The 16128-nt window shown below is 38.7% G+C and overlaps 1 protein-coding gene across 1 annotated transcript in view; it reads left to right on the forward strand.

The window, feature by feature from the left end:
- LOC129725971 (zwei Ig domain protein zig-8) overlaps positions 1-16128 on the forward strand; it is a 264625-nt gene that overhangs the window by 185615 nt on the left and 62882 nt on the right. The window contains exons 6-7 of the mRNA XM_055682461.1: positions 11625-11744; positions 11866-11968. Of these exons, the coding sequence (XP_055538436.1) occupies positions 11625-11744; positions 11866-11968 (223 nt within the window). The remainder of the gene's footprint in view (positions 1-11624; positions 11745-11865; positions 11969-16128) is intronic.

Raw genomic sequence — 16128 nt, forward strand, 5'->3', positions numbered from 1 at the left:
GCCGTGTCAAATAAATGTTATGTGAAGAAAAAAAAAAAAAATTCGCATTGAACTCATTTCGGTCTATTGAGTATTCAGAGCTTTGAAGATATGCAAAAAATAAATCATGAACCATGCAATAGGTAGATTTTATTCGAATTTAAATACATCTTACGAAAATCCAGTTTTACCACTACCAGTAGTGTTTTGGCGAAAGGCAGCAGCATTTTCTAACGTTTACGGTGAAAAAATGGACAAAAATTGACAATTTCTCATGGGTTTTACCTTCACACGCACAGATGAAACTACCCATGCAGCATCAATTATAATAACCAGTGGTGGGCACCATTCCGCTAATTCGCTAATTCGCTAATTAGCGACGCTAAAATTTAGTTAGCGATTTAGCGATTTCGCTAATTTTTGAGCTGGTTAGCGAAACTGTTAGCGTCGCTAAAATTTTGGCCTTCGAAACGCTAATCGCTAATTCGCTAAATTTTGTGGAGAAGCGACAACATAAATATTTAGAAAAACTGTGAATTGCTGATGGCGTACGTAAATTGCCTCGAAAGATGAACATACTTTACTGCTAGCCACAGGAGCATTTTGAAGAACAAGCACAAGGTCTAGATTGAATTTTTGGCACACCAAGAACTTTGGTAAATTGCAATGCGCTTGAAATTATGACAACTTTGGTTCTACTTTTTCGATTCAGATAATAATTGAATTTTCATGAAAACATTCCTAAGAGTATCTATTTTCAATGCAAGCCAAATAACTTTTGTTATTCTTGTTTTTACAAAATCAAATATTAATACCGTTTCGTGAACCTCTTACTGTAAATAGCTTTCAAAAGTAATTGTTTTTGTTTGTTTAACCAAAAGAGATCAAAGTGGTCCAAATCTTACAAAACACGAGCAATAAATATAACGATATGACTATTTACATATTAAAAAGTTAGCGATTAGCGAAAGTTCCGCTGATGTGGGTTTAGCGTTTAGCGTTTAGCGATTATCGAGCTAAATATTCCGGTTAGCGACTTAGCGATTAGCGTCGCTAAATTTTCGGTTAGCGGTGCCCACCACTGATAATAACCCATAAGACAACAGAAAAAATTCGACAGCTTTATCTGTCGAACTTTAACCGTGAATGCGAAAACAGTGAAGCTACTCCGTTCAGAAGTGTCGTGTTCTTAGAACGGTCGTATCGAAAACGGTCATCGTGCGGCAGCTGCAGGCAATCACGCAGCGGCAGCGCCTGAATAAAATGGTCAAGTAAATTTTCTCGACACATCGCGACGTGGCCTAGGTGATGGACGACGAGACCTGTCTTAACCTGGATGGCAACGACTGACAGGGCACTTCGTATTTTACTTCCCCAACCAAGGAAGTGACCACGAAGGTGAAGTTCATTTCACACACCAAGTTCCACAAGAAGGTGCTGCTGTGGCTGACCATCAGCGAGAAGGGGATGTAAAAGCCGCTCTTCTTTCGATCCAGACTGGCCCTGAACGGGGAAATTTATAGAACGAAGTGCCTGCCAGAAGTTGCGTCGTTCATCAAGAAATACCATAAGAGCGAAGACGCGGTGCTTTGGCCGTATCTGGCGTTTGCCCATTACTCGAAGCGATCGTTGAAGGAGATAGATCGGCTGGATTTCGATATGGTACCCGAGGTGGCGGAACCGTTCAATGTCTCCGAATTGCATCCCATCGAGGATTTCTGGCCAAACCTGAAGTGTAAGATCTACTCCAACAATTTTGTAGCGGAAACTGAGGAGGAATTCATAAATAAAACGTAGAGAGAACACTAAAACACGCATGTTCTTCCGCCATGGCGAATGTTCCGGTTAACTCAACACAAGAGGGTAGAATTTTTTAGCAAGTAAGCTAACAATATTGTCTTTCATGGGAAATTTATCAAACTCCATGATTTGTCTTGGTTATTTTTTTACCACGATCCGCACATTTTTTCACCGCAAACGTGACCATTTTCAGAGCTTTATCAGCTGCTGGGTATTCCATAACAGCTAGCAGCTAGACGGGCTCTCTAGTACCGAAAAACTTTTCTTCGCACCACAGACGATGAATTCGGCCTACCGGGAATTGGATCCTGACGGTAGAAGGATGGGATTTCGCCTTTCTCTTTTTTGTTGCGAACAGATCTTACCGTTCGCATGATACTGACTTAGGAATAGAAATGAAGTCAAAATTTCTGTACATTTGTTTCAGGTTTTCGAGAAAAACTTCTATAGAAAGAGGGGCTACGTACACGACAAAATGAGAAAGATAAAACAATACATTTGTCTGTCGTTTTCAATATCAGTACTGACCACTCTGGAAAAATACACAGTATAAAGAAGAGCTAGGTTACAATACGAGTGGCAGAAAATTTTCACCTAAAACTAAAGACTGGAACGCGCAAAAATTGGTCAACAAAAAAATCGTTTCTTTTAGTCAAAATTCGTAATACAAAAATCTTCTTATTCTTATTTTAGTAGTTCAACTCACAAATTTAAAGTGAAAAATGTTCGTTTATTAATTTGGGTATGCCAAATCCAAACTGCCGTGCCTTCCGCTTAACCCCTTTCATTAAATTTTGTACAGTGGTCTTATCGACCTTATTCGTCGCCAAACGCCAGATAGATTTAATCTGCTGCACGTTTTCAATGGGTTTATTAGTTTTTTTTGATATTCCGTTTGACCAAGTCTCAATACTGTTCGATAGGGCGGAAATCTGGGCTGTAAGGAGGGTTGTGATCTTAGGGTACCCCAACCACGTTCCACTCGATCGCCTTTTTTCTATAGTGGCAGCTTGCCAAGTCCGACCAGAACAGCACAGGCCTGTTATGTTGCTCTAGGAATGGTAACAGCCGATTTTCCAGGCACTCCTGGAAGTAAATCTCTTGATTGACGGTTTCGTAGTGATGAAAATGGCGCTTCTTAGTCAACACGTGCATATCCCTAGTAACAATATTGGTTTATCATAGATTCATAGCGCTTAATGCAGCCGAAATAGCGCTATATGACTTTGATAAAACCAGTTTTGTTACTTGGGTATGGCCTGCTAGATGAGGTATTTTTTCGGGAACTTCGATAGTTTGATGGTTTTGAAAATTTAGGCTACCTCCCCTTTTCCTGGTACGATATAAAATTTCTGTCCCGGAAGCTGCTGGAAATCAACCTTCACAAAAGTTTCTTCACCCACGGTCGAACTTTGTAAGCAGATGACAGTTTCCCGGACCACCGCTTTGCCGAGGTGTTGTGTTCAAAATCTGGGTTCGCCACCTTCGCCGTCTTAAACGTCGACAACCCGGCTCGTTTCTTGGCCTGCTGCACATAAGTATGGGAGACAATTAGCTTGCCAGTAACGTACCTGAAGGAACACGCAAAAGTTGAATGATGCGAAACCAGTACAAAATTGTGCGTTTTCAGCGCAATTGTTGATGTAATTCGGAACCAGTACAATGATTGCGTGTTGGGCATAACGCAATTAATGCTCTAGCGTTTCTCCAATGTCATTGGCAGCTCCAAACTACTACACCTAAACAGTTTCAACTGGTATCAAGCAGCACTGCAAAGCGAGCGAGAAGCAAAACCATTCTCCTCCTTTCTGCTTGAGGATGAGACATATGCTACGCTTTTCAAGTCTTTTGCACACACGCTTTCGAAATACTTTTTCTTCTTCATGCATTCCTCTGAATAGCAGCAAGCACGCACCGACAGTATGAGTGAGACTAACAGAACGGGTTTCAAGCATGTACAGCACGGGTGTCTCGCTCATTTCGTGAAGCAATGAGATATCGCCTTGCGCGTCGCAATCCGAACCGAAAGAGAAGCGAAAGAGCAACCTGCAAATTGTATGTGTCTAGTCTTGCCGCGCATACATGGAAATTCTACGAGCGAGAGAGAAATTTCTCTCGTCGCTTGAGAAAAAGGGCGTGCGCAGAATGACAAATAATAATCCATGAGTAGCAGTCACTAATACACTCGACGTGAGAAATAAAGTGTCGGTATATGATACATATTCTGATTTCATTCTATGTCCATGTATTCGCAGTACAGCTGTTGCGTTATGCGTTTCACACATTTATTGTGCGATTTCTGTGCAACATTTGTGCGAAACGGGAAGACACAACGATTGTACAAGACTTCAACTTTTGCGTGAAAGGTTAGAATTCCGCATATAATTCGCTGCCACCTTCTTCACCGTCGCTGCCACGTCTGAATTAGGATTGCTGCCGCTTCCAGGCTTCCTGGCGGTCGACAGATGCTCCCCGAACACTTTTAAAATATATGTTACGGTTGATTTGGCCACATCCAGCAATTCTGCCAATTTGAGGTGCGAGAACGTCGGAATTTCTTGCTGCGCGAGCAAAATTTTGACACGCTGCTCCTCTTGCTTGGACGCCATTTTGAAAACTGGCAAGCAACCGGTAAAAACTCATTTTAGCAACCATTGTATATATACTCAACTTTCAAATGCAACATTTCATGGTTTTATTAATGCATTTTTAACAGAAATACACCAATTTGAAGTCGACCAATTTTTGCGCGTTCCAGACTTTAAGTCCATTTAGAATCCTGAGTAATAGAATCATCTGTTTTTTGGAAACGGATTGACGTACTTATAAGGATAATAAAATAAAACAAAGGTAATTCACTGTTCTTTGAGGAAGAAATATCAATACAAATCATTTCCTTCGTTTCTAATGAAAATTCGCTCTTTCTTTTTAATTCCTTCCATCAAACGCTGCACACTAGAATGTCAATGAAAATCGATTTTTCGAATATCGTTTAGCGGTAGGGCTCAAAAGTTTCGTCTTCTGAGAAAAAGTCCCCATGCAAAATTTTAACTCGATCGGACATCGGGAACATGTGCCTCATAGCGATCAAAGTTTCAACTTTTCGACCGATGAAACAATCCACAGGTAGTAGTTTACGAAATTGTCGATCCTATATTATGGTACGACACTGCTAGCATATTATATGCGTTATTTCATTAGGATGGCTCATTTATTAGTAAGTAAGTAAAGTAAGTATGGCTAAGTCATTTTCTATTAGGGTGGTCTTTTTTGTAAAAATTTTGAGAAAAAATTCGGTTTTTTTCGTATTTTTCTCAAAATTTTGACAAAAAAGAAAATGGAAGATGATTGGGCCACCCTAATGAAATATCACATTTAATATGCTAGCAGTGTCGTATCATAATATAGGATATGTTACAATACTGTTGTGATGAATATTCCATCGATTGCATTCCAATTTTTATTTATTATTATGTTCAATTCACTCTCCCAGCTTGAAAAGACCCAGAACCTCGATTTTTTTGTAAAAAAAACTTTTCTAGTTAACCTCAAATCTCGACGTTTCATGCATTTCTAAGACATTTGACATCAAAAAAAAAAAATCGATATCGACAATTTCATGAATTACTACCTGTGCATTATTTTCATCGGTCAAAAAGTTGAAACTTTGACCGCTTTGAGGCACATGTTCCCGATTTCCGATCGAGCTAAATTTTTGCATGGGGACTTTTTTCAAGAAGACGAAACTTTTGAGCCCTACCGCTAAATGATATTCGAAGGTCAATTTTTTTTTCATACATCTCATTGGCACTCTACTGCACACCTCCGGAGCACATCTGTTCAATTAAAGAACCAAAAACGAGACAAAATTTCTTTATTTTAAGTATCGACATCTAGCGGTGGAGGGAACGCATTTTACACTCAAAATTTTATTACACTCATATCGTTCATACCTGCTCGTGGTGAAGAATTATTTCGGCCTCATACGAAACCAAAAAGCAAAAAGAGTGTCCGATCTTCGACGCTCTTTCGTCGAAAGATTTCTTTGTTCTCTTCGGTACTAGTATAGCGAGAGTGCCTTTTCATGATAATCGTACAGTACCACCCGCATACATGCAATGTTTTTTATGTACATCTTTTTAAAATGAATTTCATTGTTGCTCGAGTTGAAAACTCGACTAACAACAATCGTTTTTTTACATTGTATCAAATGTCGCAAGCAGTGTATGTTAGGTGTAATAAGCAATACGAGAAAAACAATTATTTTCGTTAGTCGAGAAATTCGATTTCCAATTCCAATGAAAATATCTAAGTAATTCAACTAACTGGTTAAAATGGTTTCAACAGTTGCGGGGTGTACGATCCAAGAAAATTTGTTAAGCAATATTTGAATGGTTGGGAGATTTTCAGTTTAATTTTTTCATTCATATTGATTGTTAATTGTTACTGAATTCCAGCTTAAAAAATCACATGGGTTGTACGCAAAGCCACAACCGCAAGGTTGACGAAGAACTACACAAGGTTGTTTGATACGTTACTAGTATGAAATATTTTCAAAATTTTGTGCAAATGAGAAGTTGAAGTGCTATCGAACTGTAATATGCATATATAAATACATTTCTGAACAGGAATGGAACAAACACTATGCGGAGCAAACAATTTTTACCTGTCAGAGTGCAGACAGAGATAATTATCTTTCGATTATAGCGCAAAACGAGGAAAAATTAAATCTTCATTAATTCATTTTTTGTCCTTATAAGGACAATTGTTTAATTTAACATAGGATGTAGTGTTTATCTGACGTCTCTGTGTTACCTTGACAGTGAGGACTAAGGCGCACGGCCAACACAGTAGAAAGGTGTTTTCACATTGAAAACTAGACAAGGCTTCACTGGATGAAGTGTTGGCAAATGCATCTACCGGTAATACCGCCGCTATCGTACGAAGCGTTCGTTCCCGAACTGTTTCTCCGTGCCGCTTCCATTCAATTTCTTATAACATCGGCCTCAGGAAAGTGCCGGCTGCACCCACCGCTGTGGCTGTTACCCTACTGCTACTGGTACCTAAAGATATTACCTCTTCAAATAAGTGTTTTATTTGTCCTCAAAAGAACAATTGTTTAACTCCATATCGGATATGATGCTAATCGCATCTCTGTAATATTCTGCTGAACAAAATGATCCATTTTTTCCATTAGAGGAAGTGTCGGCTGATATATTTATTGCTGATGCTACCCGCTACCACACTAAGACAGCATTTTATTAAAGGGAGTGCCGCTGCATCAGCTGACCCTGCTACTATCGATGCTGATATACCCGCCGCAACTGTTGCGCTATACGTTGCATGCCACAGCTGTGGCCGCTACCCATTGCCGCTAGTATCCATTGCACTACTACTGCTGCTGCTAAGGGAGGACTGCTGTTGTCGATGTCTAGAACTATTATGAGCGGCTTGGACTGAAGCAGGCTCTTATATAGGGATGGAAAACTATCGATAGCCATTCTAGTCGATATTTCCCATCCTCACTCTTATACAGGCCAAATAGCACATTTGAAATTGCAAAGTCTATGATTCTATCGACCGGGCTTGGGAAGCAATCATATTAACGATTAATCAGATCAATCAAATTTTGCGCTTCACCAAGGATTGACCATTTTCAATAATATAGTAAGTTGCTTGTCATGATTGGGGCTTGATAATTTTTAAATTTTGACTATGCGAAACTTAATTTTTATGCAGATAATGAAAGTTTTTCGGTTGTTGTGCTCATGACTGAAGGAAAAGATATTTCAGTACGTTCTGAGACACGGAGATAAAGTCAAATTTATAACTGTTACAAATTTAAAATGTAAATAATTCAAGTGAAAGTATTAACTCTTCAATTAGGTTTATATTTCATCCTGAGAAGGACAATTTGTTGTTCAATTCAATATCGGATAAGATGCCGATCACATCTTTCCGTTATCACTGACAGTGCGAATAAAGTATTCGTTGTGATAAAATAAACAGTGAAAAGCTGGTTTAACACTCAACACTAAACGGCTCATGTATTTTGAACGCCAGCTTTCCAGAACGTTGGTGCGTTGTCAAAATGAGGCAACTTTTCATTGAATGCATTTACTAGTGCCCGCTATCCCACAGAGACTGCATTTCACGAAAGTGCCCCACTGCATCAGCTGGCCCAGCTGGCCCAGCTGGCCCAGCTGCTTTCAATGCCGAAAGTCATTGCAACTACTGCGCTATCCGCAGCCATGCCACAGCTGTGGCCGCTATACGCTGCCATTGATTTTCGCTACCCCTGTATCCATGCTCTTGCATCAGCTGGCCCTGCTAATGTCGATGCTGAGATCCGCTGCAACTGCTGCGCTATCCGTTGCCATGCTACAGTTGTGGCCACTATCCTTTGCCACTGGTATCCACTGCACTGCTACTGCTGCTGCTAAGGGAGGCTGCTGTTGTCACTGTCTAGAACTAAATATTCTGAGCGGCTTTGGCTGAAACATGCTCTTCTATAGAATGTAATCTAATAATCTATTGCTGCAAGAACGAATGAAATCCATCAAAAACTAACCGAATTATTAGCATTTGAAATTTGACATATTTCTCACTTTTTCCGCTTTTAGATTTTCATTCTACATCCCTATGTAGCCGAGTTTGTGGCCGAGCTTCCTGAGAGACGTAGTTCTACGTCAAAAAGCTTGATGGTAGAAATTTGGAAATATTCCCTCTTAAGCCCTATTTAGAGTTCCAAGCGAAGTGAAAATCTCATACAAAATGTTCATTTTTTCACGCTCGTGAAGAATGCAACCTGCAAAAATTTCACTTCGCTTCAAACTGTAAACGAATTCGATCCAGCGAAATCGAAGGTTGTGGATCTCATCTTTTTTACTTGGGTTTACTTTTTTCACGCATGCAAACGCTAGTGAAAAAAAAAAGCAGCAAGCGAAAACTTGCGTGCGTTTAAATTCTGTCAGTTGCAGCCAATTTTCACTTCGCTCGGAGTGTTAACTCGTGAATTACGCTTCACTTAAACTGTAAACTGCAGGCTGGTGAAATACCTGTGTGTTCCACAAACGGGTTTTCACGATAGATTTCGCAAGTGAAAATTTACGCTTTTTCACTTGTCAAATTTTTCACTTATAGATGAAGAAAAAAAAATTTTCACTTCGCTTGGAACTGTAAACAATGCTTTATTCTTTATACAGAAATATGAAATTCCACAACACAGTTGATCATATTGATATTTTCCCTTCGTTTCTAAGGGGTATTCGATTATAGGATGGTCAAATACTATTCAATGTCGGTATTTCCAGAACCGGAATTATACCCACGAGCCAAGTCCGATCCGGTACAAACCCGGGATTTTTTTAGGTTGTTTGCGGATCCTCGAATACAGACTAAAATCGTCAACCGAAACTCGATATTAAATTTTCCGAAATGAGAGACAGTTGTGAAATCCAAGATGGGGACTTCCAGTTCCTAATAATAGTCTAAAGTGACCGAATATAATCCAATATGTGTATTCCTGGGAAAGAAATGATGCGGAGAAACCACTGGCCTAAAATGGTTAGATTCCATCCAAAATGAATATTTCGAAACCGAGAGTCTGGAAATCAACTTCAGACGATATTTAAAGTTCACCGATAGAAACTTTCATTTTCTGAAGAACAGCTTGAAGTGACTATATTTCTCCTATAAGGATATATCCTGACTCCATTTTTTTGCAATTTTTAATTGCAATTGGTGATTTTCGGTGTCTGAAAACAGCCCAAAATGGCCGGATATCAATTAACACGATCATTTGTGGAATCGGGAATTACCACCAGACGTAATTTTGAAATCGAAGATGGCAACTTCCGGTGTTTGTAAAGCAATCTTAGAATGTCGAATACAATCCAATATGGGTATATCCTTTATATGCGGTCTAAGAAAAATAATGTTTTCAAGGTCATTATTGAACCAGAATAAACAGTTCGAAGTCAAAACAAGAAAAAGACAGCTCTATATATGTAAAATATTTTTTTAAGAATTTAAAATAGATAGTAGGTAATTTAGTTGATATAGACTCATACCTCGTCTGCAGAACATGCAACTAAAAGCACTCTTCGATTAAATCTTTGCTTGTTCGTTACTCAACATTAATCAACACAGATTAAAACCAATCGAATTGGACTGAATGAGATACTAGAAGGCAAATAAAACTTATTGTTGGACCTACGAAGACTTTCGTTCACCCATTTTCGATTCGAATTAGACAGAAAATATTTACCTGAAGCACACTGGGCAGAAGCCTCACATCAGTACGTAAAGTGTCACATTCTATTATGTGGTTGCACCTTTGAGGAGAATTTCCTTAATCTCATTTTGTTCCTTATTTTATTCTGGAAGAAATTGACAAACAAAAACTTCCTACGCATGCTTTCAGGTCATCAAGATAGATCAAGTTTTCAAATGAAATCATTGAAGTAATCTTTCAGTCCTTATTCGAACAAATTGCAATCCAAATATTTAGTTCGAAGGATAACAATAAACTCGCGCTAATGATAGATTTTTGCTGTTGATTGTTGTTTCTAGAATGCTTTTTTTTCTTCGAAGGCTCTTCTGGCAGAGTTTCCAGGGTTTATATTCATGCTGTTTTGGATTCACTTCCTAGTGCGAGGGTGTACTGTCACTTTTTAGATATTATCTACTGTATACAAGTTAGTATATGCCTTGTTGTTCCATCTTACATAAAACAAGGACCATGCGCTCGCTCTATTTTCAAACAAAGAAAACGCACTGTTTTATTAGGTGTAATTCCACGATTTACATAATATCACCAACATATTTTATTAAAGTTCTTCAACACTGCACAATTGAATTTAAGTTTTCTGTGAAATGGCTTTTCAATTGAATCTTCATTAAAATATAGCATCCAGTGTACACAAGAACAATACTTTCCACAACCGCATTAGTTTTGTACAGCATTTCACAGACACATTGAACTCGCGACAACAACTGCCACTTTTTCATGCACTTCTAATTTATTGCTTCGTTTTGAGTTTGCTAAACCATTCACTCAAACCTGCGCTCTAGTGGCCACCACGGTGGAGGGGGGAGCATTTCCATTCCACGTCTCACTCGCTAATTCCTGTTCACGAGAGCAATCCAATAAAAAACAGTGCCATAATAAAATAAACTCTAGCGAACCGTCGTCCGGAATAATAGTCGCACACTAAACTAGTTCTAGTTCTGCGGATGTCCCGCTCGCAATCGTTCTTGTTTATCCAGAAAAGTTTCAGTTGTATATTTTTATTATCTACTGCGGAGTGCAACTCAATTTCGCAAAACTGCTCTAAATACAAGCGAAGCAGAGCAATGTTTGAAAACGCTTTTTTTCCGCTGCTCGTTCATTCAATTTTCGTACACGCCTTAATCGTCCGGGCGTAGTGAGTAGCAATTTTGCTGCATGAGTTGGTGATTCGGGCGAATATTTGTCAACAAACATTCGCAGTTTCCGATAGCCGCTGCCTTAGGAAAAGAGTTGCTTTGAAAAATAAAATCCCAATCGGTTATGCCTAGCGAAATCGAGAGCCGCATATTGTTTATTGGGTCCACATCGATGGCGACGTCATTCGAATTCACACAGGTTTTATATGCTCGAGTGGGATATCGTTCCGTACCGGGGAATTCGCTAGCGTGTGGGCGTTGCTTCTTTGGCTAAGACCGTTCTTGCGATGTGTGTTTGGGCGTGAGTGCTTGAAGAAAAGGAAAAAAAAAGCAATATATAGAGAGAGCAGAGAACCAAAAACAAGAAAAACAATCAATTTCATTACTGTCCCTCTTTGCGGTATATTTGTATACAGAGCTGCGAGCGCGGATACTGGGACCGTCGGACATCTTTGTGAAATCAGGCAGCGAAATCATCATGACTTGCGTCATTCAACAGGGACCACACGACCTGGGCACGGTATTCTGGTACAAAGGTATTGTAGCGAAAAATCCCTCTTTTCCACAGCTGTCACCCAGTTTAGCATTCGAGTGGAATTTTGCAATTTTCCTTTTTTTTTCTCTCTTTTTGTCTCCACTACCGACGTTTTTCTTTAGGCAACACGCTGATAGAATCCACCATGCAGGAGAACAGCATCCACCTTGGTGAGAACCAGAGAATCACGGTGGAAACGGACTGGACGGATGGACTGACGTCCAGGTAAGCTCGGATAACGCTGAAGCGTATTGTCCTCTTAACAGCAATTTGCGCTCGCATGGGAAATCTGTACAAGAAAGCTTGTGTGAATAAAGAAATCTGCGGTATTCTACTGAACAATGTACTCTTGAGTTGCGAATTTTTATATTGTTCATATTGCTTCATTTTTGGTAATGATTGCTGTCATTTTTTTCTATATTTGTTGTATCGATCGTTATCTTGCGTTTATAGTTACAATTTTATCGGAGTCTCTCGTTGACATGACTCAGCTCTTCTATTTGAGTTAAATGAGTTTTCCCGTAAGCAAATGTAGAAGCGACGAACCTGGCGGGCAATTACTTTTTTTACCAGCACGTTTATTTGACACGACACTATACATATAATGTTTAGACGAACAATTACTCTGCGGCCTTTTGACGCACTTCGTTACTAAAGGCACTTAAATTTACAGTAATGGTTAAAAAGCTGTTATTTTTTTAGGGCAACGTTATTAAACTTTAAGAAAACTTTATCGTCGCTTTTGTCGACCAGTGTTATGGGTGATCAAATAACATACCGTTTGTACGTAAGAAAAACAACCCTCAAAACATACCCCAGACGCCGCGAATCAAGCCGTATTGGGTCATATTGTCCCAGACGTGCCGAATGGAATGGGCTCTGCGGAGGTTCTTACCATGATAGCGAGGATTCCGGGAATATTGAAGAATATTGAAGATGAATTGTTTTCCACGTTTAACGCACTAAATTTTTTTTTCATTTGAGCCTAAAAGGTTTGTTTGATTTACGTTATGTCTTCAGCAAAGTTGTAAATAGAATTCTTGTCGTTCCTAAAAAAATATATACCGTAAGAAAAAATATATTTCTTCCCAAGACAAAGTTTTAAAGAATCATTATAAATTAAAAATTTACAGTAGTCTGCTTTTTAAGGATCTGAATTTTTTTCCACAAAAACTTAACATTATTGTCTAAACATTGATGCATTTTGGAGTATGAATAAATACTTAGAAAAGTTATGAATTCAAAAAAAAATATTTTACCAAATTTATTTTAAACAGTATAATAGGAGATTATCCCACAGTTCGATTTATGTCATCACAACCACGTGACATCAAGATATGGAATAATCGACTGCACCGAGTGTCTATCATTGAAAAAAAAAACATTTTTGGCATTCAAACGCTTTGTTTGATCGATATAGTGTCTTCGGCAAAGTATTTTTTTTTTCTTCATCTAAAATTCGGCAAAGTTGTAGACAATAATTTAATCCTTCCAAAAAAATACACTGTAAAAAATTTAGTGAATGTAATTGTTAGCAAATGAAAAAGCAGAAAAAAATGCATCTTTTAAACTTCAATTACATTGTTGATTAACACGATTTTTTGCTGGAAGTCGTTGATAATTTTGTTTAACATATCTTCTTATGTTTCCCTATTAGTGAACCGATGTAACAGCTTTGAATCTATGTTCAGAGTAAAATTCATATAATAAATTTGATTTGATCAGAGTTCAATGAGACAAGAGCACTCATTATGATAACGTTAGTATTGTTAAATTTGATTTTTGAAGAAATAGAGTTAATTCTGATTTAGACGTATGTATTATGAGAAATTCTTGGTGCTACTTCAACAACAACGATACGCTTGTGCCTTGTCGAATAGATGTGGTTTGCACACACAAAAAAAAAAACACTACAGGCACAACGTCGCCTAATGTAAATGAAATTCTTTCGAGTGTTGTTAAGTATATTTCAAGAAAAAAAAGTAAATCACTAAACGAACGAATTGATTCTGCATGCGGTCTCTGTTGCATTTGCTACTAAAAATCCCTAAATATACTATTCAGTCCGACGTCACCACTTCATACAACCCTAGGGCTGTGAATCTTGTAGTATTTTCCAAAATTTGGAAATCTCCCAAAAAATACATCGGCTCAATAAAATATTTTTTTAGGTATCCTAGCTATTAAAGTTGTTGTCAGCTAAATTTGAGATAAACTTGATATTATTTTATTTCTGGCCTCTTCGTTTTTTCGGAAAGCTTCTTCAGGGTATCCAGCACAGATTGCTCGCTTGAGTTGTCAGAAAATGATTAACCTACAAATATTTGTTTATTTGCCTTGAGAAAGGAATTTTGCTGCTCAAAATTGGATTTGCTGATGGCAACCTAGATGCTGCCTCAGTAGCGGGGCAATAACGGCAGTCTGACGACACACGCTGAGAAGCCACATACGCTGAGAACCGCGCTGCTTCTGAGACATGGTGACCAACCACAGGGCAAGTGATTTGTTGGTACGAAATAGGCCACGCCTTTCTGTTCAGTTTTACCATTCTCTAATGTTCTTTAGACGAATTATCTCACAATGCGCATTTGATTTTTGTATACAGCGAATAAACACCGATGGTGCTCTCACACACGCAACGATTTTAACCCGTATCCTGTTGCGGTTTGTAACACCAAGCGACTTCGTTTGCTCGCTGTTGCGTGTTGCATCATGTTGTAACTAAGCAGCTGGGAGACGACGAAATTTTGTTCATGTTGATAGATTGAATTGACTTCAATTTATTCCTGTAAAGTCGAATTAATCACCTTTGTTAAGGCGTTCTAACAGAACAGGACAGTTTGTTGTTCAAAATCGGTTATGTTGATCGCAGAGTAAATTTTTTGATCGCGACAGAATTTGATTGCTAGGATCCAGCATAGAATGCTTGTGTTATTGCCAACAAATTATTAGCATTCAATTACTTGTTCATTTGCCTTGAGAAAGATATTTTGCTGTTCAAAATCTGTAAAAGCTGTTCTCGCATTCAGGAAATAAGACGGCCGCGACAGATTGTGTTTTCTTGGATTCAGCACAGAATGTGTTGTTGACAAGATAAAGCAAAACTTTATTGCGGAAAGAAGATCGAAGCCCTTAACTGGCATATCGAGACGTTTGGTGCTACCTCGCTGCTGCTTAGGCACGTGATGTGATTTGCTTACTGGCGCAACCTGCTGCTGCTACTTCCGCAATTTGCTACGATGCGGCTAACTAGTTCTACTACTCTGTCGACCTTTTTAAGGAACCCTTTTTAGGACCTTTTAAGAACACCAAAACTGCAAGAACTTGGGTTAGACTTGATAGATTTACTGAAAATTTAGATTATTACTCTAGTTAAATACCAAATTAAGGGCAAGATGACAAAAGTGACAAATAGTTTTACATGACCAAAATTTTTTTGCTTGGATGGCGATTTTCGGGGTGCTATTTTCTCTACAGAAAACGGTCCAGACCCCGAAGTTAGCATTTTATAAAACAAATAAAGAGCTTTTATTTGATATCAAATTCAGATGCATCATTTGGAAACTGACTTTTGTTGAAGCAAATGAAGTAAAGTATTGTTTGAGTTTAGTATTTCGTCATAACGATAATATCTTCTATCTTATGAAATTTGTTACTTGTGAGTTTGAGAGACAACCTGTTCGTATGACACTAGTTATGTTCGAAAAGTCATGTAATCTTTGGGATAATAGACTTTCGTTGTTTTTATAATTTAATACATAACGGTTGGAATATTAGGCGTACATTGTTAAGAGATAATCGACGTAAACGCCGAGTTCCTGCGCGTATGTGTCGGCCGGGGGGATTTAAGCGGTTGTTCGTAACGCTTCGGTGTAAACGCGTATTCAGCCCGGGCGAGTTTTGCTGATATATGGACTTCCGGCGTGTGGTGATTTCGCGAAGTGAACCCAGATATTTCATCATATCTTTCTTATCTTCATCAACGTTAAGTCGGAGACTGCTCGCGCGTTGCATCTAAATTATTACATCGGAAATCAAAGTCGATTTCGTTGAGTCGATAAATATCATTTCAACCCCCGCGTCGGTACCTTCCATGAGGTCGTATTATCTTCAGATGGATCAACAACGCGCAATTGTTTTAGGTATAAAGAGCATCACCTTACGAGGAGATATACGGTAATTTTAAGTTGTCTCGGTTTAGTCAAAAATCCTGTATCCTCGCGTAAGTTTTATTGTTGCGGTGTTACATTGTCAAACTAAATAAGTTCGAATCACATTATGAATATCGTGGCGGATGTAATAAACTTTTAGACGCGGCACTTGTTCTGAAGAACCCGACATTAGCGCATCGTTTACCAAAACGAACCCTGCTGAATACCTTCCCC

The sequence above is a fragment of the Wyeomyia smithii genome, chromosome 2 (assembly GCF_029784165.1).
Source record: "Wyeomyia smithii strain HCP4-BCI-WySm-NY-G18 chromosome 2, ASM2978416v1, whole genome shotgun sequence".
Lineage (NCBI taxonomy): Eukaryota > Metazoa > Arthropoda > Insecta > Diptera > Culicidae > Wyeomyia > Wyeomyia smithii.